The 26858-nt window shown below is 41.5% G+C and overlaps 1 protein-coding gene across 1 annotated transcript in view; it reads right to left on the minus strand.

Annotated features, from left to right (window-relative positions):
* Positions 1-26858, minus strand: part of AK5 (adenylate kinase 5) — a 275240-nt gene that overhangs the window by 51338 nt on the left and 197044 nt on the right. Inside the window, exons 9-10 of the mRNA XM_012661058.1 lie at positions 9128-9170; positions 6232-6276 (exon numbers count right to left, since the gene is read on the minus strand). Of these exons, the coding sequence (XP_012516512.1) occupies positions 6232-6276; positions 9128-9170 (88 nt within the window). The remainder of the gene's footprint in view (positions 1-6231; positions 6277-9127; positions 9171-26858) is intronic.

The following is a 26858-nucleotide window of genomic DNA, read 5'->3' on the forward strand; positions in this document are numbered from 1 at the left end:
GTGGGCATCCCTGAACCCAGTCAAGTTGACACCTAAAATTAACCATCACACCAGCCTAGCTCATGAGCTGCCTAGTTTCACTTCACAGCAGTGACTCAGTCAACTAGTCTTGGTTTTGTTAGTCCAATCCAGTGATTTCTGATAACCCTGAAAGTCCAATTCAAAGTTCAGTCTCCTTGTCAGGGCTATTCTGCCACCTTGAAGGTTTCTTTGCCCTTCCTCCAGCCCTGGTTCTTTGGGGTGCCGTTGATCCTCTGAGGCATGCCCCTTCCACCTTCCCTCCAGCCCCTGCTTTGGGGTCTCCTGAGGCATCCTGCTTTGTCTTCTTCTGATAAGCGCGCAGCCTTTGCTTTCAGACATCCTTTGCACCACTGGGTACAGAGAAATGTTCAGAGCTTTTCCAGGCCTACAGGAGCTCAGAGAAACAGGGGTTTTCATTAGATGCACCCCTTTTTCCCTGACCCCTTCCTTACATTCATAAGGTTATTTGCTTTTGAAAAGACAAATGAAAGCCAAGCACAAGGAAATTTTTCCCTTCAAGATCCCCTCAATGTCCAGGCAGAGGTCACGAGATTGTCTTAGCCAAAGATGGGATTATAGGATTAATCAGAACCTTTAAAAACGCTGTACTTCTGCTCAGAAACAGGACGTTGGTACTTTGAGACGGGAGTCTGCCAACCTCTAATTTGCTGGCAAATTAATATACTTCTATTTTCTTCTCCTTAAAAAAAATCCCCTAAATGCTAAATCTGGGGTTTCTCTCTGTCCCATATACCTGTTCAATACCCCCAACCCCAGGTAACCCTAGGGTGGTAGTTCTCAAAGTATGGTCCACAGACCTGGGGGGGTCCTCTATTTTCATTACAACACTAAGAGGTTATTTGCTTTTCACAGATGGTACAGAAGTAATGGTGGTAAAACTGTGATGAATTGAGGCAGTGTATTATTCCACCTGTATTAGTCATTAGTCTACTTTTTTCTTGCAGTAAAAAGTAGAAAAAAAATGCAAATGTTACTTAAAAATGCCCTTGATGAGGCAGTAAAAAGGATTAATTTTATTTCATTTTGACCTTTAAGCACATATACTTTTAATATTTTGTAGGACAAAATGGGAAATACATATAAAGCACTTCAGTACACCTACGTACAATGGTTTTCTTGAGAAAAAGCACTTGTGTGATTATTTAAGTTGCTGAACTAGCTGCTTTTTAAATTGAACAGCATTTCTACTTTCTGAAAGACCATCTAACACATAAACTATAGTTTTTTAGACTTGAGTATCTGGCAGATATTTTCCTGAAAATAAATAAAGCCTGTCACTTCAAGGGAAAAAAAACAGCACTGGCAGCACTTGTTGCCAATGATAAAATCCAAGCTTGCGTGCTCCAGATCTACCACTTACTAGCAAATTATTTAACTCTCTAATATCTTACTGGAAAAGGCAGGATGGCAACAGTGCTTACTCCATAGTGTATATATGAGCATTCGATAAGATAACATTACAAAGGGCTTCATGCAGTGCCTAGTACGTGTCAAATGCTCAATAAACGTTGGCTGCTATTACAGCTACATTGAGTTAAAACAATCAGTTTTTTTCCTATTTAACCAAAAATGTGAGTCAATTCCATCAAAAGTGCTCATGCTGTGCCCCAAGTAGATATTAATACTTTAAAAGATTAATTCCTAGTTCTCTAATAACAGGGTAATAATGAAACAGTGACAGGTATGGAAGTATTGAGTTTTAACCCAAAATTCTCATTTCTCCAGTTTTCCTTAGTTAAAAACACACAGAGTATAAAATATTGCCTCAATACTTTCCAAATCTCACTACTTAGAGACAGTTTATCACAGCGCCAATGCCAACACACACAATGCCATCTGTGTCCTTGACACACTGTAGGCTGCGGCCTTTGAATGATGTCTTGATCATTATGCCATTAACGTCACACCTCACCTGACAAGTCAGGTGTGTTTTCCAAATAGGAGCACTTCCCAAGGCTCTGGATATGAATTAATAGAAATTTAGCCTATGTCCTATAGGGCATAGGTAGGCAATAAAAAATGAAGAAGGGAAAAAGAAGCCAAAACAGATTGGGAACAAGATAATAATGAAAAGATTAAAAAAAAAAGAAATAAAAAAAAGAAGTGTACAGAAAAGATTGTGAAAAACTGTAGGAGCCTGTTAGTGGGACATAATGAGGCTCTTTAAAGGATATTTTTACATTTTCCAAATAATTTTCTGTTTTCGGCAATGATTGAGTCGCAGTCTTATACATCGGCACGGGTTCTCATACCTTGTGTGTGAACAACCAAAGGCCACAGAATCTTTTTCAATCCTTTTGATCATCTGGCCCTGCCCTGTGTGATCCCTTCTCAGTCCTTTGAAAGGTATTTCTCTATAAACAGCTACTGAGCTGCTTTCTTCATGAACAGAAAGGTAATAATCACACAATATGCAAAGGGTCACCTGGCTCCGTCCTTGCCGTCTTCCCTTTTGGTGCAGATGGTACACTTCTGGGGGACATTTTTTCCCCTTAGATGGTGGTCAGTGCTGTCACCTGCTCCCACTCATAACTACTGCCTTGCAAATGAGCAAGAAACACCACCAGCTCAGGGGGAAAAGAGTTGTTGTTGCTGGGTCTTGGGGAGAAGGTAGCAGCTACGTGGAGAAAGGAGGGTCTGCTTAGGCTTATAATTAACCTGAAAATCATCCTGCAAGAAACAGCCACAGCAGCAACAACCTGCTTGGCAATTCAGGCCAGGAATTCCAATGGCTATTGGTTGTTATGGAAACAGGCCACACTGCTTCCTAAAGAATTCATTGTTCTAACGAATATTTGTTGTTCTAGTCATTAAGGGGTACCCAAATGAGGGATGCAGACACAAGGGATTGGGGAGTTACAGAGGGGGAAGATTTATCAGGGACCTAGAACTTCAACCTGACCTTGGGGCCTGATTAGATAGGACAGAAGGCATTTCAAGTGAGGCAAGTTCAAGAGACAATAAGGATGAAGGCGGGGTGGGAGCCAAAGACTGACAGGGGGTATAGTGGGAAATAAGAAAGACACACTGAGGCCAGGCAGGAGAGAAGCTTTGAAGGCCAGTCTATGGAGTTCGGACCTTTCTGTGGACAAAAAGGAATTAATGGATACTTTAAAGCAGGGGAAGAGCAGGGGAATATTAATTTTGTTTTAAGACTAACAGTGAGGATGTCAATTTAGGCTCTGGCTAATACTATAGCCCCAATGTGGTTATGTTAGATGCCAAAACAATACTTTGATAAGCAAAAATTCAGTCATCATCTCATTTAGACAAAACTGAACTTGTTCTACTGAAATTAACTGACTTTTATTTAAAACTCATTAAAACAGCTATGGGTATGTCTATGACATCCAGAGTATTTTTATAAGCTTCAAATTGACCTGCAATAATGCAATCCCAAAATACCATTCTGCCATCTGTCCAGGAAGTATTTAGAACCGAGGCCTTAATTTTTAGAGTCCAATAAATATCCTAGAAGAAGAGTGGTCATTTCTCCTTGTATCACAGTGGCTTTGTACCTTCTGCTACCCAAACAGTAAGCTCTAATCTTTTTTACTAGAGTAGTGACTGATCAATAAGTTGACATACAGGAGAGTTTGGTTAAGAAAAACCTTTTGCTCAGAGCAGAGTGTGGTCTGTGAGTGTGGTTCTCAGAGTGGTTCTCAGAGTGTGGTTCTCAAAGTGTGGTCTGTGGACATGTGGGGGTCTCAAGCATTGTCTAATATCAAAGATTTTATATTGTGCTATTTGACCTTCTGAAGGGCACAGGACTTAGTAATAGGGGAGCCAAGGTCTGTAGTTGTGCCTAGACAGACAGAAATGGCATTTGAAAATACATTTCAAAATTCAACTGTGAGTGCTAAATGATGTGCTAGAGAGAGCAACAACAACCACAAAACATACTGTACTATTTTTAGAAGTTTCTTGGACCATATTATTAAATTAAAAACATAGATTTCTATGTAATAATAAAGGGCTCCTACTTTGAATTCCTAGATGTCAAGTTTAAAGGATCTCTTCTTTTCCTAATTTGGCTCCTAATATAAAAGCTGAATAGGAAATATTAAATATAAGACATTGTATATGGTCTGGATGCCAAGAAAACTGATTATTAAAACTTACGTGGATTGAGGTCAGGAGTTCAAGACCAGCCTAAGCAAGAGCGAGACTCTGTCTCTACTAAAAAAAATAGAAAAATTAGCTGGGATGGTGGCACGAACCTGTAGTCCCAGCTACTTGGGAGGCTGAGGCAGAAGGATTGCTTGAGCAGAGCTGGGGCGATGAAGCGAGACTCTGTCTCAGAAAAAAAAAAATTACACGGGAAGGGGAATATTAGTAATCTGTAGCACAACTGATTTTCCTTTGAAATCATGACATTGAGCTTCTCTTTGGTAAGCGAAATAAATAATGTAGCTTTTCTTTCTGAAAAGAATATAAAATAAGTGTGGGAAGAGTCCCTCTAGTTCCCAAGGTTAAGGTCAACAATAGGCAAGCGGATGAGAAACAGAACTAAGGTAGGTCTCTAGAATTCTCTTGAATTCTGGGCTGTTCTCTCTTCCTCCTCTCACCTCCCATTAATCTCTTCACTGGCCCCATCTCTCCTTTTAGTTCTCTGCTAAATGTTATTCCTCAGGGAAGCCTTCCCTGGTCACCCTTTCTAAAGTAATCACCCAATTTTACCCCAAACATTTGGCCCACCTCATTCCCTATTTTGGTTCTTTCTTTCCTTCCTAATACTCCTTACGGTTTGAGATATCATCCTCTTCATCTAAGACGGAAGCCTGTGAATCCTGCTCACTGCCCAGCACGGAGCCAATATCCAGTAAGTGTCCATCAGACGGCTGAAGGTGTGAGACAGCTGGAGTTCAGGTAACGACATGGCTGAGCAGTGGAAGAGGGGGGACCCTAGCATGAGGAACTACAGCCGTGGACCCTGGTCCCCTCTCTGCCACCAGTTGGTTGAATGACCTTGATCACACCCCTTCACTTCTCTGGGCTTCAGTTTTCTCATCTGACAATGAGGGAAATTTACTCAGAGATTTCCAAGGAAGGTCCTGACTTTAGTATGCAAAATTGTAACATTATCTCCTTATATTACAGTGGTGTTGACAACCATTCTTTTCCCACTTACTGAGGAGGTGTGGACCTTTTCATTATTCCTAAATATAAATATTTTCTGGAAAATATACAGGTAGGTGTATTAATTTTTTGATATGTTTGAATGCTTAGAAGAAAAAGTACTAAGTTTTGGGAGGTGCTCTGATAATGCTTGTGCTCTTTGGTGCATTTGTTTTTCTTTGAGACAGGGTCTTTCTCTGTCACCCAGGCCAGAGTGCAAGTGGCATCATCATAGCTAACAGCAGCCTCAAACTCCTGGGGTCAAGCAATCCTCCTGCCTCAGCCTCTGGAGTAGCTGGGACTACAGGCACGTACCACCATTCCTGGCTAAGTTTTCTGTTTTTTGTAGAGATGGAGTCCCACTATGTTGTTCAGGCTGTCTTCAGTGCATTTTAAATTGCTACACAAGTTCCCTTTATTTCCACAAGGAAAACTGGAAATCCAGCTCTCACACTCGTTAGCTATGTGATCTTGGACAAGTTCTTTAACCTTCCTAAGTCTCAGTTTTCCTGTAATGTAATAGGGATAGACCGCCAACCTATAGGATTATGTAAGGATTAAACACGATAACCTAGAGAACAGTAGGTACTCAGAAAATGTTGGTAAACCCCAAAGACATTTTACCCAACAATTACCAATGAGTTTCACTACACTGGGAAAAAGAACATATCAGATTTTTACTGTGTAGAATATAAGGTATGGTATATTTGAATATGTGGTCACTGATGCATTCAATTTAGGAAGGAAGGGGTCATTGTTCAAACAGAAAAGGTATGTGTTAAATTTTAACATATGGCATCCTCTTACCCTTATAATATACTTTATTATTGTAGAGCTAAACTTAGAAGTTTGACATTTCTTAGAGTCTTACTTTTTCTATGCTGAAAAAATAATCCAAAAGCAATATATAAACCGCATAAAGGAAAGCAACAATCTGGAAACCTCAGGGGTGTTACTTTGACTGAAAAATGGACAAGACTTCAAAACAGGGTGAGAAATGAATAGCCTTTTTTTGCTACCAAGTTCTTTTTATTAGCAATTGTATTAGAAAACGTGAGGTCTGTTACTCACCAATCATGAAAATAATTTTACACCTCCTCAAATCTTCCACGAAGCCTTTAAAGCAAGAATAACTGAAATTATTGGCAAGAAATATTGTATTAAAGCCCTGGTTTTACTCATGTTATGTAAAATCCCAAATCCTGTAGTTTTATTTGACAAGAACAGCAGTCCCCAACCTTTCTGGCACCAGCGACGGGTTTCATGGAAGACAATCTTTCCATGGACCAGGGTAGGGGATGGTTTCAGGATGATTCAAGCACATCACATTTACTGTGCAGGCAAACATCTCGCTAATGATGATCTGTATTTGCAGCTGCTCCCCAGTGCTCGTATCGCCACCTCAGCACCACCTCAGAGCATCAGGCATTCGATTTTCATAACCTAGTTTACAGGAGGGTTTGCGCTCCTGTGAGAATCTAATGCTGCCGCTGATCTGACAGGAGGTGGAGCTGAGGGGGTGAAGCGAGGATGGGGAGTGGCTGTAAATACAGATGAAGCTTCGCTGCTGGCCCAGTGCTCACCTCCTGCTGTGTGGCCCGGTTCCTAACAGGCCATGACCGACTGGTCTGCAGCCCAGGGGTCGGGGACCACAGCATAAGAAGATTGAAGTTGAATAAATGCATTAATAGGTTACAAGTAATAGTTGACTGATGACCATTTCGGCCTTATTCCCAGACCCAGGTAATATATTAATATTTTCATTTTAACATGCACTATTAATTTTAGGTGGTAAGACTGATGTCATTAAATAGCATGCATTACAAAGAAAGCTAATTTTAAAAATTACTTCTAAATTTTCCTAAGAATCTCAGTTTGGTGTTATTTCATATTTTTAAACATTTGCTAAGTTCCCTTTTAATAAAGAGGGCTTAAAAATCACAAGTAGAGTGTCTGGAAAACAATATTTAAAAAAATAGTTTCTATTTAGAGCAAATGTTATTTTCCATTTAAGGTAGCAAAATAAAATTTTCTTTTAAAATAAATGTAGTTAAGTAACACTTCATATTTTATGTAGTGATAACTACTTTTGAAAGTTAGATCATTGTTCTGACAGTTATAAAACTTATTTTTTAGGAAGATTGGGGTGGTTCATTTATATACCCAACGTTACATTTTTGTAGAAATCCACAATTAGCTGAGCGAAAGCCTCAACTCTACCATAGAGACAGAGATAGAGAGAGAGAGCACGAAAGGAAGAAAGTGACAGAGACAGACAGAGAGACAGAGACCAAGGGAACCAGGCATGAGAATTAGGTCAGGGACAGAGAGGGGAGAAAGAGCTGGAGGAAGAGGAAAGAAGTGACTTTGAAATCTTTGGAACCATTTGTTTTTCAAAGCGAAGGATGAATTTTTTTGTTCTTCTTCATCAAATCCAATCTCTTTACAGAGTAGCCCATGGTGACTGGAAACATCTTATGTTGTCTGGATTTTTCTATTAAAGATACACTGGTGTTCCTAATACATGAGACCAGATGGTCATCTCATGTTCTCCAGGCTGGGAGTTTACTTTTGTGAAGCTGAGCAACACTGAATCTATTTGCAAGCTAGGAAAGTGGTTATGGTTGTTCTTTATTTATTTATTTTGGTATGGCTGTATCCTACTTCAGTTTTAAAAATAGTTATTTTGAATTAATGATGGTACATTCATACAATGCAGTCACTAAAAATTAAGTTTATAGAGTTTTTAATGACATGGGAACATATTTATGTTATGATATATATACAAAATTTGGAGATAATACTTATATATACACATGTATTTTCAATTACATAAAAAAATTATATATAGGCAACACACTGGCATGCAATATACTCTAATGTTAAGCATAGTAAGTTAAAGGTCATAAGGTTTTAAATGGCTCTTATTTTCTACCTTAAAAACATTTCTACAGTGAGTATGTATTAATTTTATAACCAGGAAAAAAGAAAACTGTATTAGGCAATCAATCATCCCCTATCCAGTTGAGACTGAGTCGATTATTTGCACTTAGCTAAGTGACAACTAAGTTATAGCTCATATTTTTGTGCCTCTCTCCATGAATCACCATGATGTCATTTGGTGACTGTTATTTTCACATACTGCTATTGCCATTAGCATCAAATGACACTTTATCTACCACCTCATGCTCAGGGATCAGTGCAGGGTTAGAGCTGGGGTTATTTAAAAAGCCAAATTACTTACTTGGATGTGTTCAGAGTCAACACTGTAAACATATTTCCATGAACCATATCATAACAACTTCTATAACTAAGTGGAAATGTTAGAAGGTTATTTTATCTAGGACTATCATGAACCGTATCTTTTTGGAAAGTCTCAAATTCACATGATTTTATCTGTTTTCAGCTATACCTACAGCTAATTATGGGGGGATTTTTTTAGTTTTTGCAAGACTTTTAATATTACAAAAATTACAAAGCAGTATAACCCTGGTGTGTGTTAACTTGGGTCCCAATGGTACAGTGCAGAATAGTAACTACTATACAGGAAAAAGACTTTTGTGTTCCAATTAAGTTTGAAGAGTGGATTAAAGTTAGACAGCTCTCTTTACCGTAAGACTCGTGGGAGCCTTGCTATGCTAATATACGTGTGACTCTTCCAATAGGGATAGAATGTTAAGTGTTTCTCAAACATATTTGACCAGAGTATCTTTTCACTGAACATCTCAGGAATCATATGCTCTGGGCAATTAGGAAACACATCTCTTAGTGATGTATCCCTTTGGTTCTTTATGTGGACCAAGGCAGGAGAGATCCAAAGAATCCACTATTAGTCAGGCTCCCTGGCTAAGGGAAAAGTATTTGGTACTGTTGGTATTTTTTAATCTAATAGTTGGTGTTTAATAAAAAAGGCATGCTCAAAGGTACTAAAATGAAAACTTTGGTATGATCAGTAAGGGAAACTCACCTCCCATGGTATCCTCTCCAAATACATTTAACTGGTCATCACCCTGTTAAGAAAATCACAATATGAGATGATAATAACAACAGGTATTGTGCTAAACTCCTGGCCAACATTAACATACTTAAACTTTCAAACAACTGAGAGAGGCACTTCTGAACAATTCTAAGAGAGACGAGATTTAACAGATGAAGACACTGAGAATTCCAGAAGTTAAGTTGCTGAAGGTCACACAATAGTGAGGGATAGAGCTCAGGTTTAAACCTGGGGCATCTGTCCCCAGAGTCCACACTCTCTTTTTAACCAGTACAGGAGCTTGCCTCATCTTCTTGGTGCATAAGCCATCTGTGGACAGAAAAGCTGACTTCAAGAGGACAAAACCTTTCAGTATCGGCAGCTTACTGAGAGGTGTGGTCACAGCTGTTTCGAGAATAACTCTGTAATTTAAAACTAAGCTCGGGAACTTTTTTCTGTAAAGGGCCAGGTAGTATTTTCAGCATTGTGAGCCACATGGTGCCCGTCGCAACTATTTAACCACTCATTGGCCATAGCTTGCCGATCCTTGAATCAGAGCATAAAACAAGGGAAGGTGGAGTGACCAGCTTTTATTGATGCCTGCCTTTAAAATTTTCATTTTAGTTTTTTAATCAAACAGATGCTCTATTCCTTATAGAGTAGTCCATGGTGGTTGAAAAAAAATTTAGAAAAAAATTTTATAAAAAGGCATTTGGTGAGAATTCTTATTCCCACCCATGTCTTCATCTCTATCATTTTTCTAATTCCTCACCACTTATATAGGTAACCACTTACAGAAATTTCTTTCAAGGTACATAAGAAATGACTTCCAGATATCCAGGGATACACTTGAATATAAATATATATATATATATGTATTTTTTTTTTTTTGAGACACAATCTCACTTTGTCACCCAGGCTGGAGTGCAGTGGCCTCATCATAGCTCACTATAACCTTAAGCTCCTAGGCTTAAGCGATCCCCCTGCCCCAGTCTCCTGAGTAGCTGGGACTACAGGTGTGTGCCACCACATCCAGCTAATTTTTCTATTTTTTGTAGAGATGGTATCTTGCTCTTGTTCAGGCTGGTCTCAAACTCCTGGACTCAAGCTATCTTCCTGCCTTGGCCTCCAGAGCACTAGGATTACAGGTGTGAGTCACCGTGTCTGGCCTAAATATTAATATATATTCTCATGACCTCCATTTCTTACACACAGAAGTATCACACTTTTATTGTACATACTTATGGGTTTATAATATAATACTATTCTATCAAATACTGTTCTTCCACTTGCTTTTTCACTTATCATTATATCCTGGAGAACTTTCCATATCAGTACAGAATGTTACGGGTTGCACAGTATTCTATTATATGGATGGTACCATAGTTGTTATTTTTTTTAACTAGTCCTTTATCGACAGACTATTGAGTTGATTCCAATCTTTGACTATTTTGGAAAAAGTGGCACAGTGAATAAATTTGCATAAATGTCACTTCATACACCTATTTCTGTAGGCTAAATTCTAAGAGGGGGTATGGCCTGGACAAAGAGTAAATATATTTATAATTTTCATAGATTTTTGCGAAACTGCTCCCCATAGAGGTTGTACCATTTTGCAGGGACAGCCTCTGGCTGGCGCTTTACACCAGCCTCTCGCCTCTAATTCACTTTGATGCGAGAGTCAGTTAAATGAGGTTGTTTGGCTGCTTTAACGCTCTCTTGAGGTAAACTGCCCCTAAAGTACTTGTTTAAAGACAGTCTTGCCATCCTTTTTAGAACATATGCCTTCGGGGCAATTTTACTGCTTGTTTTTTTAGATTTGCCTGTGTATCCAGAGCTACTCCATGTGAGAGAAGAGCTTTTTAATGGAGTGGTCATTCAGGGACATATTTACATTAATTAATTCCCTTCCGTGACTAGAAAAAAACATTAATTACTCCTCAGTGAAACCACCCCCCCCCCCCCCACATGCCTCCCCCCGACTTCCCCTCTTGAAATCACTGCATTTCAGAGCTGGGCATATAAGGACCATCTAATCCAACCCTGCCTCCCCACTCTCCCATTTTACAGATAAGGAAACTGATATTTAGAGAGGTCATGTGAGGGGCCCAAAGCCATGTCATCGTGTCCTTAGTGAGGTTATAGACGGGCTGAGACCACATTGTGCGGCTCTTACAGATTTAGTCCTGTAAGTTAGTGGTGTCCTCCTCCCCCACCCCACCTCCGCTCACCTGGCCAGGGCACCTGTCCCCCAGCCGCTGCCGAGGGCTCACAGCAGTCTAGGCCCTGCCTCAGCTAGGATGACTCCATGACGCGACACGAAAGCCCAGGTGAATGGGATATTTGGAGGGTGTTATTTTCCAATGACTTTCAATAAACCTCGTGGTTCCTATGTGAATCTTTTGTAAATAAAATTAATCTGGTATCCTATACACACACACACACACACACACGCACACACGGACAAGCTAGCGGTGGATGGCAAACACTTCTGGCTTTGGTGAAAAAGATGCTAAATAGTGCCTGGAAGCACTAAGAGGCACTAAATCCTGTTTCTTTTCAAATGCTAGGTGTGTTCTGCATGAAAGGCAAGAACTTCAGAATGTCGACTGGACAAGGAGCAAAAGGCAGTGAGTGGGCTTATTCAGGAAACATCGATGAGGTGTTTACACCCCGCTGCTCTGCAGCTGCATCTTCAGTGAGGCACAGCCTGAGAAAACTCAACCCATGAACTACCAGGTCCCGCTCCGTGTGCCTGTGGGTGAGTCTTTGCGTTACCAAGCTGACTCTCCTCCAGTCAGACCTTTGTCACCTTACGTCTGCAGTATGGAGTTAGGCTTTGTGTGTACAATGGTGACTTTCCACGGTACTGAACTAGGTTTTGGGGGCATGAAATGGGATACTAAATCTTGTGAACTGACAAAGAGGGACAGTATAAATCCAGGCACAGATTTTATGTAAATGCCATTTATGACCCACAATTATGGAGCCAAGGCACAGCCTGCGATGATGTGATCAATACTGGTAAAGGCGGAAAAAGCTGCAGCAAAGCTGCTACCACAGAAAGACAACTTCAGGTTGCTACAACTTTTTGATGCTATATATTGGGTAACATGTTAGCAATTAATGGGGAGAAATCTAGAATCCTATTGAAGGGACACATTCAAGACCTCAGGATGGGATTGTGGGACACTGGCTTTGTGGGACACTGCAGATTTTGACCACAGATTTGTTTTGGTCTCTATCCCTCATTTTCCAGTCCACCCAGAGCCATAAGGAGAACAAAAGCAACCACACACGACTTGATTTCCCTGCATTGACGTGTAGGCAAGAAGAAACTGCTTTTGCAAGGCTGGATTCTGGTATCATTATTTGTAGGAAGCGCAACTAATTGGGGTGTGTGTGTTTTCCTTTAGGCTCAGAATGTGTTTCGTCACCACCTTAAAATGTGGTTGTCTTAGCTGGGCACAGTGGCTCACACCTGTAATCCCGGTTCTTCGAGAGGCTGAGGTGGGAGGATCACTTGAGCCCAGGAGTTTGAGATCAGCCTGAGCAACAAAGTGAGACCCCGTCTCTACAAAAAAATAAAAAACTTAGCTGGGCATGATGGCAGGCACCTGTGGTCCTAGCTACTCGGGAAGCTGAGGCAGGAGAATCACTTGAGCCCAGGAGTTTGCGGGTGCAGTGAGCTATGATCAGGCCACTGCACTCCGGCCTCGGTGACAAAGTGAGACCCTCTCTTAAAAAAAAAAGATGTGATTGTCCAGTCCCAGCTGTTCCCAATTCTTTGAATTATTGAATTTTAGGTGGGGGAGATCAAAACAGAACAACTTATTATCACAGATGGGTCATCAATTTTAAGAAACTATTAATATATTCTTCAACCTGCTTTGATTACAGCATAGTGGGTGCTCCTGATGACAGGACCAATTTCATGTGGCTTTGCCACAAGCAGATAGCTGTTTAAATAGTGCTTTACAGCTCTGAGAGCCTCCTTGCAGACATGCTCTCACTGGATCCTCACTGCGACCCTGTGGATGCAGAATCCGTAACTGAGGCTCTGAGGTGCCACTGCATGGGGCCGTGCCTGAGCTTCCGGTGTCCAAGAGGTGGGCGGAGCTTTCAGCTCAGCTCTCTGACACTCAGCTCTGCTTCCTCAGCACCATCCTCCTATTGCTATCAAAGGTGGGAATCATGTTCTCAGATATTCCTATTGTCCTTCCTTTTTTTTTTTTTTTCACTGTGTTGCCCAGGCTAGAGTGCCGTGGCGTCATCCTAGCTCACAGCAACCTCAATCTCCTGGGCTCAAGGGATCCTCCTACCTCAACCTCCCGAGTAGCTGGGGCTATAGGCATGCGCCACCATGCCCGGCTAATTTTTTCTATATATTTTTAGCTGTCCGATTAATTTCTTTCTATTTTTGGTAGAGACGGGGTCTCGTTCTTGCTCGGGCTGGTCTCGAACTCCTGAGCTCAAACAATCCACCCGCCTCAGCCTCCCAGAGAGGTAGGATTACAGGCGTGAGCCACCGCGCCCGGCCTGTCCTTCCTTAATTAAACAGTTTTGGTTTTTAAAAATGTTTTTGGGGCTCATGAAATTAAAGTTCTCCAGAGAAGAAGAAAGAAGAAGTAGGTCATTTGGGGATGTCTTCCTAGTTCACAGTAAGTTTGTATTAACCAATGTATTGTATTGTACTAACCAATGTATGTGTGTTTCATGTTATAAAAATATGTATGGCTTCCAATGATATTATGAGAAAGAAGCATACTTGACAATAAAATATTACACCTAAAATAAATTTCTTGCTCTAAAATTCATGATGCAAAAAAAAAAAAAAGACTTTTTTCTCTGACACTGAACACAGATAACAACTTCAAAATTAAAAAAAAAAAAGGATTTCAAAGAGATTCCCTAGTTTCTGAGACAATGTGAGGAGTAGCCTGTTCCAATTTTTTTTTTTTTTTTACCTCAACTAATTCTGAGCAGATAACCCACATGCTGGAAGAATCATGAACCATGAAATGCTAGCACAGGAGGATTTTCCTAGATTTCTATTTAAATTGGCCTAGTGACTCATGACTATGTTTATAAAGAAGTAACAGCAGGGTGGTGGGGCCCAAAAATGTCCTGTAGTTCATGAAAAAGTTCACTTCACTGAGGAGCAGAATCTTAAAATGATAGAATAATAATTTAAAAAGAACCACCAAAAAGAGACCAGGCTATTTCCCCATCTTGTAATCTGAAAGTGATTTTTTTTTTTTTTGGATTCTTTTCTCATGCCTGTTTAAAAAAAAAAGCAAATAATTCATACACGATTTTTTTTTTTTTTTTGGTGGGGGAGACAGGGTCTCACTGGGTTGCACAGGCTAGAGTGCAGCGGTGTCCTCATAGCTCACTGCAACCTCACATACCTAGGCTCAAGCAATCCTCCTGCCTCAGCCTCTCAAGCTAGGACTATAGGCAGGCATCACCACACCCAGCCCAATACTTTATTTTTTTATAGAGATGGAGTCTTGCTATGTTGCTCAGGCTGGTCTCAAAATCCTGGCCTCAAGCTGTCCTCCCGCCTTGGCTTCCCAAAGTGCTGGGATTACAGATGTGAGCCATTGTGCTTGACTCATAAAGAATTTTTAAAAAATAATTACCAGAACTAATATTTAGGTAGTATTTAGAGTGTTTTCAACATGTGCAATCTCATCTGATCTCAGAAAAACACTAGGAAGTAGGCAAGTTTGATAGTTTCTATTTTTCGGATGAGGAAACTGAGGTTCAGAAGGCTTATGTGGCTTGTGCAGGTTGGGCTCCCTTACTCCCAAGCTGGTCTTCAGCCTCCCTCCTGCTGCTCCAAATGGAATGAGATGACACACTTGTGTATCAAGTGCAGGATGACAGAGCATAGTGAGCGAGGAGGGGCGTCATCATAAATGCTCGCGCATGATGTGAATAGAAACAAAGGTGAATTCATTTGCTAAAAGAGGCACTGATGCTGCCTCATGCTTAGCAAATGATCTGAAAGTGAATTTTACAAGTTTTACTAGTAAACTATGAATGAAGTTTCAAAATCCCTTGTACCTTCAGCAGGGGAATATTGGAAAATGGAAACATAACTACATTTTATCAGAAGGGAGAAGTGAAACCAGTCCTTGAAAATGTTTTAAGTGTTTACAGTTCTTTTCTAAATCATTTAAAGTAATGGGCAGTTTGAAAAAAAATAGAGTATGGGAAGTGGTATGTAATTTAGTTACACCGAAGAATTTATTCTGCAGCAAGTACCATTTCTCATTCACTGAAGTACGTACAATTAGAGGTCTGCTTGCTGTGGAAGTGCTTGTGTAATTGAGTAAACACGGACTAAAAAGTACAGTGGATGCTAGGCTAACCTTTTCTAGTTGTATTAAATTGCAGGTTCTCCACATGAACTGCTTTAAACAGTGGTTTACAGATCTAGTTCTCTAGGAGGAATGGTATTTTTCTTCTTTTATGTATAAATTGAAATGTTGGTGTCTTTAATGGGAAATTTTAAACAAAAAAATTTTCTCACTGCTTTCCTGTAAGTTCCTATTTTTACCACCTCAAATATGTGTCCAACTCAACTCCCTGCTAGAATTATGAAAGAAACACTTTGATCTTGTCTTCCCACGCCAAATGTGGCACCGGCGCTAGGCAGGGCTTTGTTAGGCTGGTGGTTTAAAGGAAGGGGCAAAGTTCCCATTCTGATTCTTTTTCATCTAAAGTTAATGTTGGCCACAGAGTCACCTCTCACTTGAGTCTTACCAAGGAGAGTTATTTGGCCTTTACCTCCTTGTTTTCTAATTCCTTGTAAAACAGAAATAAGTGGCAAAGCATAGCTTCCTTCAACCACTAGGAATTACAGAACCACTAGGAATTACAATTAGCAAAATGGAAAATCAGACTAATTATAATGTTAGAATAAAACATACTGTATGTGTGTTCACATGTTTTTCAGGGAGAAAAAGAATGACCCAGAGGCAGCATCCTTTGTCCCACCATCTTTCTTTAAAAAGGAAGTAAGACTAGGAGCAGGTAGGTCAGGATGAAGCATTCAAGGGACTCTGGCAGCTCCTCCTCCATCCCATTTCCTTCTGATTCCTCCACTCCTCATGGTGTACCCTAATGCCGTCTCTGCAGCCTCAAGCACTTCTTGACTACCACTATCGCAGACGCAACAAACAGCTTTCCATGGGCCACTCCCGAATCTATTGTCCAGTTCTGACCTGGACTTTCATTATGCCTTGCCTTGGATGTCTGTGTTCAGTTCCCTGAGGTCCTAGAGGGTAAAGCTAAGTGGGGAGTGGGACAGGGTTAGTTAGTAGCCGTGGGACATAGAGCCAAGGAAGAGTGAAAGACAACATTCAAGCTGGAGTTGGGAATCAAAGAGGCAGGTCAAAAGAAATGTTCTTCCCACCAGAAACAGTACCGAGGCCTGAGTGATGGGGCTTTAATCAGTGTCTGCAAGTCTGAGAAGGGGCCGGGGGGGAGACAGCCTGGACAGAGCGCTGAGCAGTTGCTATCTACAACTTGTATAAAGTTCATGCTGTTTTGCCCACGCTGGTTACGATAAACTCTACATGAGATAAATGGTCAATTAATCTTCCCAGAACTTGACCCATATGCTCTGGCCTCTGGACCTCTCCTTATGTCTGCCCAGCCTGGAATGCCTCCCTTTGCCCTAAATTTGTTTACATTCTGCCCCTTCTTCCACCTCCTCTCCTCCCTGAGCCTTCGCCAGTCACTGCTCCCTCACCAAATTCCCAGTGCATCATCCATTTGGCCCAGAGCATGTGTGGGTGGTAATAACAGCGACAAGAGCAGGGAACATTTCTGGAGCACTTGCTATATGCCAGGCACAATGCTAAGCACTTTATGAGATGGTCTCATTTAAGTGTATTGTTATTTAACTTTCTATGTGTAGGATTCACTTTTCCAATAACCCCCTCAAAGACAAGGCTGTCTTTTACCTTTCTGCAAAACAATGACTAACACAGAGATGTGCTAAGTAAATATTTGTAAATAATGAATATAATAAGGTAAGGCCAGGTGTGGTGGCTCCCACCTGTAATCCTAGCACTTTGGGAGGCCAAGGTGGGAGGACTGCTTGAGGCCAGGAGTTCCAGACCAGCCTGAGCAACATAGTGAGACTCCTGCCTCTACAAAAATTAGAAAAATTAGCCGGGCATGATGGTGCACACCTGTATTCTCAGCTACCAGAGAGGCTGAGGCAGAATGATTGCTTGAGCCCAGGAGTTCAAGGCTGCAGTGAGCTGTGACGATGCCGCTGAACTCTAATTCAGGCAACAGAGCAAGACTCTGTCTCAAAATAAACAAATACATAAAACAAAATAATCATAAGAAGACAGTTTTTTTCAAAATATGGTAAAAATAGTCACATAGAAGATACAGTCAGTAGATTTCTACAAAAGAAAGAAGGGCAGAAGCAATACAAGGAAGAAAGGTCTAAATGTTTAAGGTCCACAGCTGTCCAATCCTGGAAAGGTTGATTTGTAAGAGCCCCCAGCATAACAGGTATTCGCGCAGAGGCAGAATAACTACTCGGCAGTGAAGAGATTCTTAGACCTTGTAGAAGGTTAGAGCTCTCTAAAGAAGCTTCCAATGCCAAGATTCTATTGTTCATTCAACAGTTCTACAACTACTCATTGAGTTCGGTGGTAAACAGAATAATACCCCACTCCCAAGATGTCTATGTCCTAATCCTTGGAACCTGTGAATATGTTACCTACAGGCAAAGAGGACTTTGCCGATGTGACTAAGTTAAAGATCTTGGGATAGGGAGATCATCCTGGATTATCCAGATGGGCCCAATATAATCATAAGCGTCCTTATAAGAAAGAGGCAGGAGGGTCAGAGTCAGAGAAGGAGACGTGATGCTGGAAGCAGAGGTGACAATGATGCCACTGATGGAAGGGGCCACAGGCCAAGGAATGTGGGCAACTTCTAGAAGCTGGAAAAGGCAAGGAAATGGATTTTCCCTTAGAACTTCCAGAAGGCATGCAATCTTGCTGACACCTTGATTTTAGCCCATTGAAACTCATTTTGGACTCCTGACTTCCAGAATTACAGGATAATAAATTTGTGCTCTTTTTATCCACCAAGTTTGTGGTGATTTGTTATAGCAGTAATAGGAAATACACTCAAACTTCTGCTATACGCTAGGCACTCTTCCAGGTGCTGGGAATGTAACAGTGAGCAATCAGTTTTGACTCACTGAGTATATTAGCTATTTGAGTGTGTGCCAAAATAAAGGTTTGCAAATGATTTTTATCCATGGAAGCTTTTACTCAAACAGAATTTCATATGGAAGCCTAATACCTAAAACAGACAAGAATGGAGCTACTACTGGTGAAGGTAGAATGGGAGGCTCCAGAGCCCTGCCAGGCCCCTCATCTGCCTCCCTCAATGTCTTTGGCAGATACTCTTAGATGCCTACTCAACAGCCTCCTTCATCTTTTCTTGCAAGTAGAGCCCACCTCCCCTTTTGGATGCTGAAGATGCCAGATACTTGCTTTCTCATCCTCCTTTGCATTATGGCTATGGGTTTGTGACCAAATCTGGGCCAAGAGGTTGTGAAAAGCAGTATTTTGGCACACTTTAGGAGAAAGATGTTTTCCCTATTAAAAAAGAGAGACACACATGGGGAGAATCAGCCTCGCCCTCCTGTTCTAGCTTTTCAAGTGGATGTGCGAGATGCCACATTTGGAGCCACCACCGCCACCTTGCGACCTTGAAGGGAGGCATTGCCTATGTGCTAAGGAGGGCAGACGGGAAAGAGGGAAACAGCCTGGGCCCTGTGTGACTTTGTGTCGCTGCTGGACTAACCCTGGCACCATCTACCTCTGGACTATGGATAAAGGAGAAAACGTCTTTAATTGATTATGACCATTTTAGTTAGGTTACTTGCAGGTGGCAGCAAGCTCACTGAATCCCATTGAACTTATTATTCAAAATTGCAAAATCCTTGCTTGGGTGAGTAATGGTGCGAGTATACAGAATTTCATTTTTTGCCTACATTTAAAAGGCATTTGTCATTAATTTAATTAAAAAGTTATTAAGGGTTAAGAAAATTTAGAATCCATAACCTAAAATCAGCATGTTTTTAGAGCTTTCAGAGAACTCTAACTCAGTATTCTCCTGAGAATCTGGCCACTGTACAAGGCCCAACAACGTTCAATGCTCCTACAGAGTGTGTGCATGTGCTAAAACTGGCGATCTTCTCATTTCCAGGAAGGATGCTTTGTTGCTGTTATTCTTGTTTTTTCATTATTAATTATGATTACTTTATCTTCATAATTATCAATTTAATTTGTTGTGGGCTGTTTACTTAATGCCACCCGATATGGCAATACTTCCTTTGTATCAACAATCTTTGGGGATAAGCTTTAAGATCCCCAAGTTCTGTGGTTTATAGAGGAACCTCCATCCTACTCCAGTCACAGAAGATATGTCTCTAATCAGCCCCAATGTGCTGGTGCAGCGAAGGTCAGTGCTATCGCAGTTATATTTTTCAGGGAAAAGTACAAACAGGTAGAGTAAGTGGGCAGTGGATACAATAAAAAAAGCATTTCAGTGCATTCTAAATCCCAAACTAATGTTTCTATCATGGTATTATATTGGTTATAATAACAATCACTACAGTTACTAAGTATTTAAATTTGCTCACTAGGGGAGATGTTACCATCCTTAGTTTACCTACTTGAAGCTGTGTCTTGCAGGTAACGGGATGTGCCTCAGTCGTAGAGCTGGAAAGCGTGTGAGCAGGGCTTTGAACTCAGGTCTAATTCCAAAACCTGGGCAGCAACTTTTTAAACTATATCTTCTAAATGTGCCATTAAAGTAAGAAAATTCAAAATCATGAAGACAAATTATGGGGACTGGGTTGTGTTTGTGTTCATAAGGTATTTTTTTCCTTACAAATGCAAAACTGTACTGGAATTACCAAATACATACCAAACTGTTTGTCAAGTAAATATATTCTATTGAAAATAGTTTTTACCTACGTACATTGACCCTACAAAAACACTTAAATAAACTTTCCAGTCCTGTGTCTCCAATATATTTTGTCTTCCTTTTTTTCATGCATGCAGTAGGCACACAAGGGTTGCTGGCAAAAGGATGTATTAGTTATTGAACTCCCAGCAGGTACTGTAGCAGATGCTTTCAAAGCTATCTCATTATTTTCATGCTAATATCACGAAGTAGGAGTTTACTATCCTTTATTTACAACTGAGAAAACAAAGGCTGTGAATATTTTACTTTATAGTTTTACCTACCTTAAGGAGAGGAATAAGGCACACTGGTAGCTAAAAAAAGTTTTGTCCTTTTCTGCACCATTGTACCAAGCTGTCTGGGGTAGATCAATGGCTACTGTGGCCTGAGGTTTTCACCTTTCCCTGCATTCATGCCCCCTACAATGTCACTTTGCAGATCCTCTCATCCAGAAGTGAGTACTTTTCCCCACCCTCGAACCTGTGCCCTTCTTGTGACTTGCTGCTCAGCCAATAGAATGAGGAAGATGTTACAGTGTGCTAGTTCCAAGGCTATGCTTCAAGAATCTTGTATGCTTCCTACTTTCTTGGGGCCCTGCCACAGCCACAGGACTTGAGCATGAGAGACCGTGTGGAGCAGAGTTTGGGTCATACTAGCTGAGGCTATGCCCAGACCAGCGAGGTCCTGGCTGACACAGCCGCCGACCACATACATCACTAAGGATTTTATCAGATAAACAGAACCCATTGTGTATTCATGTCTATGTCCATAGTTATATCTATGAGATTTGCTGAAGTAAACTGGCTTACATAATTGTAGGGGTTGGTCAGGCGAGCCTGAAATCCACAGGGCAGCCTTGCAGGCCAGAAACTCCTGGGTCAGAGCTGACACTGCAGGGCACATGCAAAATTCCCTCTTCCTCTGGGAAACCTCACTTTTGCTCTTCAGGCTTTTCAATTGAGTGGATGAGACCCAACCAGGTTATCGGGGATAATCTCCTTTACTTAAAATCAGCCGATGTAGCTGTTAATCACATCTATACAACACCTTCGCAGCAACATCCAGATTAGTATTTCATTAAATAACTAGGTACTGTAGCTTAGCAAAGTTGACACATAAAACTGGCCATCGCCCTGTGAATGTGTGAGCGAGCTGAGATCAGCTGAGCCCAGCCTAGATCAGTGGAACAGCCCAGCCAACCCCAGTTTCTCAAGAGAAATAATAAACAGATACTGTTTTAAGCAACTAAGTTCTAGGCAGTGACACAGCGACAGTTAAGTGAATACACAGCACTTCTTATTTTGAAACCATATGTGAAAATCATTTAGCCAACGGACTTTTACCTTTTCCAATTTGGCTCTCTGCTATAATTTTCCCAAGGCAATGCAGAAGACAGCTACCAGGTTGGTTAACAGAGTGACCTGGCCCAGCTCTGTGTCTCTGGAAATGTGTTGAACTTGAAAGCCAGCCTTCATTGCTCTTCTTTGTCTTAAAACATCTCAGCACAAAGCTTCAAAGCAGGTAAAGAGAAACATTCTACTATCTTTTGCAAAGGCTTTAGCATAGAGTATCTGGAGAATATTTAAATGGCACGATGACATCATCTGGCAAAGCACACGTTCAACCCAGCACCAAAACACAAACAGATGCAGGAGCCAAGGAAACTGGCCTGCTCTTTTCTACTTCTGAAAGTCCCTCATATATGATGCGATAACCGAAAAAAGAAACCACCACCAAATGCAGAAATAAAAGAGGCTCAGGTAAGATAGCCTGCATGAGAGTTAACCCTTAAAAACCAGGACATTCAAAATGGAGGGCTGGACACCTGCTACCGAGCAAATGCAGCCCTTTCCCCGTGGCTTGAAGCTGGAGGACTGCCCCCAAGGCACAGCTGTCATGTACAGCTCCACAGTTGTGCACTGCACAAATATTCTTAGCTAAGAGGCTGAGTAGAGATTGAATCCACTCACCAACCTGTGTGTCTCCACAGATGTATCTGCCTGGGGTGGGGGGTCTTTTTCTAATTTGTACAAAGGAACCACATGGGCTAGCAGTGGCCGGCCTTGAGGTGAAGTTTTATCAATTTTCTCCATATTAAATATTCAGAATAGGAAACTAAAGGGAGTATGAGGGAAAGAAGCAAAGCAGAGTGTCACAGCTTTTGCAAATGCCACTTCCACGGTTTCACATGCTGCAACCACCCACCCGCATCTCTTCTCCACAGTTTGAATAAACATGCTTTCCATTTATAAGCCCAGGGCCTTGCTGTACTATTGTGGTCTCAGGCCAGTCCTCTAAACTCCCCTGTGACCCAGCCCCAGCACTTACGCCCCTCCTCTGAAAACATTCTGGAGTGGCCGCTGCTGTTCTCTGCCTCCTTTGCTGACTCACGATAGGGGTATCACCATTCCTTTCCTACTTACGTGATGACACTCTTGGGAGGACTGGATAAGGTACGGAGAGAAAGGGATGATATAAACGCAGAGTGCGCTCACTGTTTATGAAACCACTCTACCTTGGGAGAGGCCAAGACTGGTCTTCTCAGACACACCTTGTGAGTTCAGAGTGGCCTCTTCCTTCCGAAGTTGCAAGATCCAAAACTTTAAAGAATCATGGGAATGATTGGAATCGATCCTTCTCACATGATGCGTTTTCATGTCTTTTCTTTATGGTAGTAAAATTAAAGAATTAAAAGCCCTAAAGAAGAGTAAATATGGAGAAGATTTTGCCATGGATTTGATACATTAGTATGTATTTAGAAAAAACAATCAGGCATGGGATTCCCACGTGTGAACTAAGTGGTCTATAAAAATAATTATTATATGCTGAAAACAACTTACACCTTTGATCGACAGCTTCACAAAAGCACATCTATAAATCGCCAGCTTTGGACGGCCAACGTGTTTCCCTGCTCTCACTCTACTCGTTGCTGTGCAGCCGCCCTGCGCAGAAAGCCATCTAGAGGGCGGAAGAGGGATGTTCATTGTTGTGAATGTGCTCTTCACAGAAACCCCGTGAAGGAGAAGTCAGGAGCCCCCATTTTACAAGGAAGGAAAGTGAGGCTCGCAAGGGTGTGACACAGTGTCCGATGTCACACTGCTGGCATGTAGGAGAGCTGATGTCTGAACCAGGGGATCGGACTCCAAAGATTCCCAGGCTTTTCCCTATCCATGAATGAATAAATGAGGAAGCTTCATATTATTTTCTACACAGGAGTATGTTAATACATATTTGGGGAGAGTTACAGTTTGTTGCATGTCCACATCTAAGTTAATTTGGCCCCACAGAAGCCATTGTATTTTCTTTAAACATCAATGTCTTGTATTTATATGGTGCTTTACACAATAGAGAATATTTGCATTTCTACTACCGGCAATGTAGTGTGGTATGTTAGAAAAAGCACTGGACCTCTAAAAACCTAGGTGCTATGGTTTGAATGTTTTCGTCTCCTTCAAAATTCGTGTGTTGGAAACTTGATCCCTTATGCAAAAGCACCGATGGGAGGTGTTTAGATCATGAGGGCTCCTCCCTTAGGATTGGATTATTGCCACTATAAAAAGGACTTGTGGATGTGGGTTCTCTCTTGATCTTCTGCCTTCCACCATGTGAGGATGTAGCAAGAAGGCCTTCACCAGATATCGGCACCTTGATCTTGGACTTCCCAGCCTGCAGAACTGTGAGAATTAAATTTTTGTTCTTTATAAATCACTCAATCTGTGGTATTCTGTTACAGCAGCACAAAATCGACTATGGATACTAGGTCTGGGTCCAAACTGTGCTGTGTGCTCTTGGTAACATCAGTGAGGTCTTTGTTCAACACTGAGGGCCGGTCAGGCACCATGCCCCAGGCTGGGGGCACAATGGCAGGCAAACACACATAGCCCCACTGCTCATGGGGTTGGTGTCTAGTTGACTGATATTAGGTAACCATGTAAGTAATATATATTAAATATGAATGTGTATAAAGTACAGGGTTCTAGGAAAATTAAAACAGGAGCTCTGATCTGGACTGGGCTGGGGTACAGACGCTAAGTTGGCCAAGTGGGCAAGGCAAGGAAGGGGAGGTTGGGTGGGGAAAGACAAGCGTGCCCCAGGAAGAGCACTCAGCTGATGCGAAGGCCAGAAGGAGGAGCACATACCTTAGAGAAGCTGAAAGGAAGCCAGGGAGGCTTGGGCTCAGGGGGCTGGGAGGGTGGTGCACTGAGGGTCAGGCAGAGCCTCATGGGCTGTGATGAGGGGCTCAGGTTTTACCCAAAGAGCAATGGCAAGAAAGACACCGGAGGGCTGTAAGCTGGGAAGTGACTTGATCAGTTTTGTGCTTTTTATAAGGACCACTCTAGAGTCTGTGTATTGCATGGCCGGGAGGTTTCCTTTGGTCTAAAGAGCGGAGAACAATGGCCACTCCAGAGGCCATTGCTAAGAGGAAACGAGACACTGGAAGTATTTTGTAAACAGTAAATTCTCGTACAAATGTAAGATGTTATTATTATATCCTTTGCTTCTTGGTATGCTCAAGGAAGGAGCTATTATTCATGTCATCAGAAAAGTCATGTCTCTAGTTTAAGGTTATAAAATAAGTTTGGAGTCAAAATTAGTGCTCAAACCCACCCACTATTCCCACCTACTCTTCTGATGCAGGCTCCACTCCATGACCCTAAAATTCTGTCCAAGTAGCCTTCAGTGGAAGCTGGGTGTAAGCAAACATTACCAAAGAACATTCTGAGGTGAATCTGAGGCTCGTGTGTTCTAACTACTAATGACAACTCTAGCATTCAGCCCAGCACGGAGCAGATGAACAGGACATGCTGGTTAAAATGGAAAGCGAGGAAATACAAAGTCTTAGGAAAGCCTTTGGGAAAATAACTCACCACATATATTACTTTCTTTCTTTTTTTTCCTTTTTAAAGAATGTTAAGCTCAAGAGCAACTATAGTACATTTATTTCTTCTTTTTTTTTCACTTAATTGAGCAGTTGCCATGGTAACTCAAGAACAGACTACTCATTGCCTTCAGTGAATTGCAAATACGCATTTTTCATCTACTGAAAGTTGCAGCTATTTTTTTTAAAAAAATGGTAATCTTGAGCTGTTGCCTTTTTTCCTGGCCTGGTATCTGCCTTCTCTCTTTATGGGACTGTGAAGTGACAGCACTTCATTTTCATGAATGAGGAAAATATATCCTGGGGAGAGAGGGTTTGGAAATTTCATCAGGATTCAGACCTGCCAGCCAGCCAACAACATTCGAATAACATGGTGTGCAGAGCAGGAGGGCAGGCACAGTGAGAAGCACAGAAGCAAACGGAAGAGGTGGCTCTCTCTTTCCAGAAGCAACCATAACACTAGCTTCTTGAGCTTTTAGTACCCCAGTATTTTTTTTAAGGACTAAAATAATGTAAAATTTGACTAGGTGCTTGTTTACTTACACATGTTAACTGCTTGTTTCGTGCGCAAAATAATCATTAACTGCTGGTGTGTTTTTTTTAGCCCAGGGTCCCCAACCTATGCTGAGTTGCATAATTATTTCACTATATATTACAATGTAATAATAATAGAAATAAAGTGCACAATAAATGTAATGCGCTTGAATCATCCTGAAACCATTCCCCTCCCCCCATCCATGGAAAAATTGTCTTCCATGAAAATGGTCCCTGGTGCCAAAAAGGTTGGGGACCACTGTGTTAGCCAACAAGAAGAGAGAACTCCAGGGTCACAAAAAAATTTATGAGTTTGTTTTGCAAAAAGAATAAATGTCTTTAAAAAAGTTAGCTGCTGACACTCAGAAGTCTAATTACTCAAGATGTTAACTAAGGCCAAAAAAACAGACTTCACCCTTACTTCCCTAAAATCTTTTCCCTTACTCCCTAGCTACATAAAACCTTTCTATTTCATCCTTTTGTTAAGACAGATCTGAGAGATCTTGTTCTCCTGTCTTCTCACTTTGGCCAAATCTAACACACCTTTTTCTGTCTCCAAGCACTGGTATTGTAACAGAGGGAATGGCCTGGAAAAAAAAAATGGCAAAAATATTTTCTGTCTCTTTAAAACATCCTCCACTCCTTTTTGGGAGCTAAAACCTGCATCCTTGCCTCAGGCCAGTGGTTGGGAGGGGTAGGGTAAGTCTTTTGTTATTTGTGCTAAAGGACAGGGCTCAGCCCAGACCTGATAAAGGGAGGTCCTGTGTGGAGGTCAGGGGATTGGCTTTAGCAGATGGGACCACTGGAATCATCAACTATAGTTGAACAGTAATTGCCTGAAGCTGAAAAACCATCCTTTAAAAGCTCTGTATTTATGCTTATTATTAGGACAATGGCATTTCAGACAGCAGTCTCCATCCTCCTCCTTTGCTGGTAAAGTAATAAAACTTCTCTTTCCTTCCTCCTCAAACCACTTGTTCTTGTTCTTCCGAGAATGTCTCGAGAACAAGTGCCAAACTTTTGGTAACAGTACCACAGTGTTTGGCTTTAGGTGTGCATCTGGTACAAGAGCCGAAATTTAGGATTCGGCAACAATTCTGGCAACTACACAGAACGCTGTGCCCATGGCTGGGATCTGAGTGTATGGGAGGTCCCTGCAGCTGCTCGGGCATCTTGCCTGGGGGGACACACTTTGTTGCTTCCCTTCCTGCTGGTATCAGTTGCCTTTGGCGCAAATTTGCTTGGAGTGGAGAAACATACTGGACCGGGTCTGCTTTAGGTTTTGCA

The sequence above is a fragment of the Propithecus coquereli genome, unplaced genomic scaffold (genome assembly GCF_000956105.1).
Source record: "Propithecus coquereli isolate 6110/MARCELLA unplaced genomic scaffold, Pcoq_1.0 Scaffold7, whole genome shotgun sequence".
NCBI lineage: Eukaryota > Metazoa > Chordata > Mammalia > Primates > Indriidae > Propithecus > Propithecus coquereli.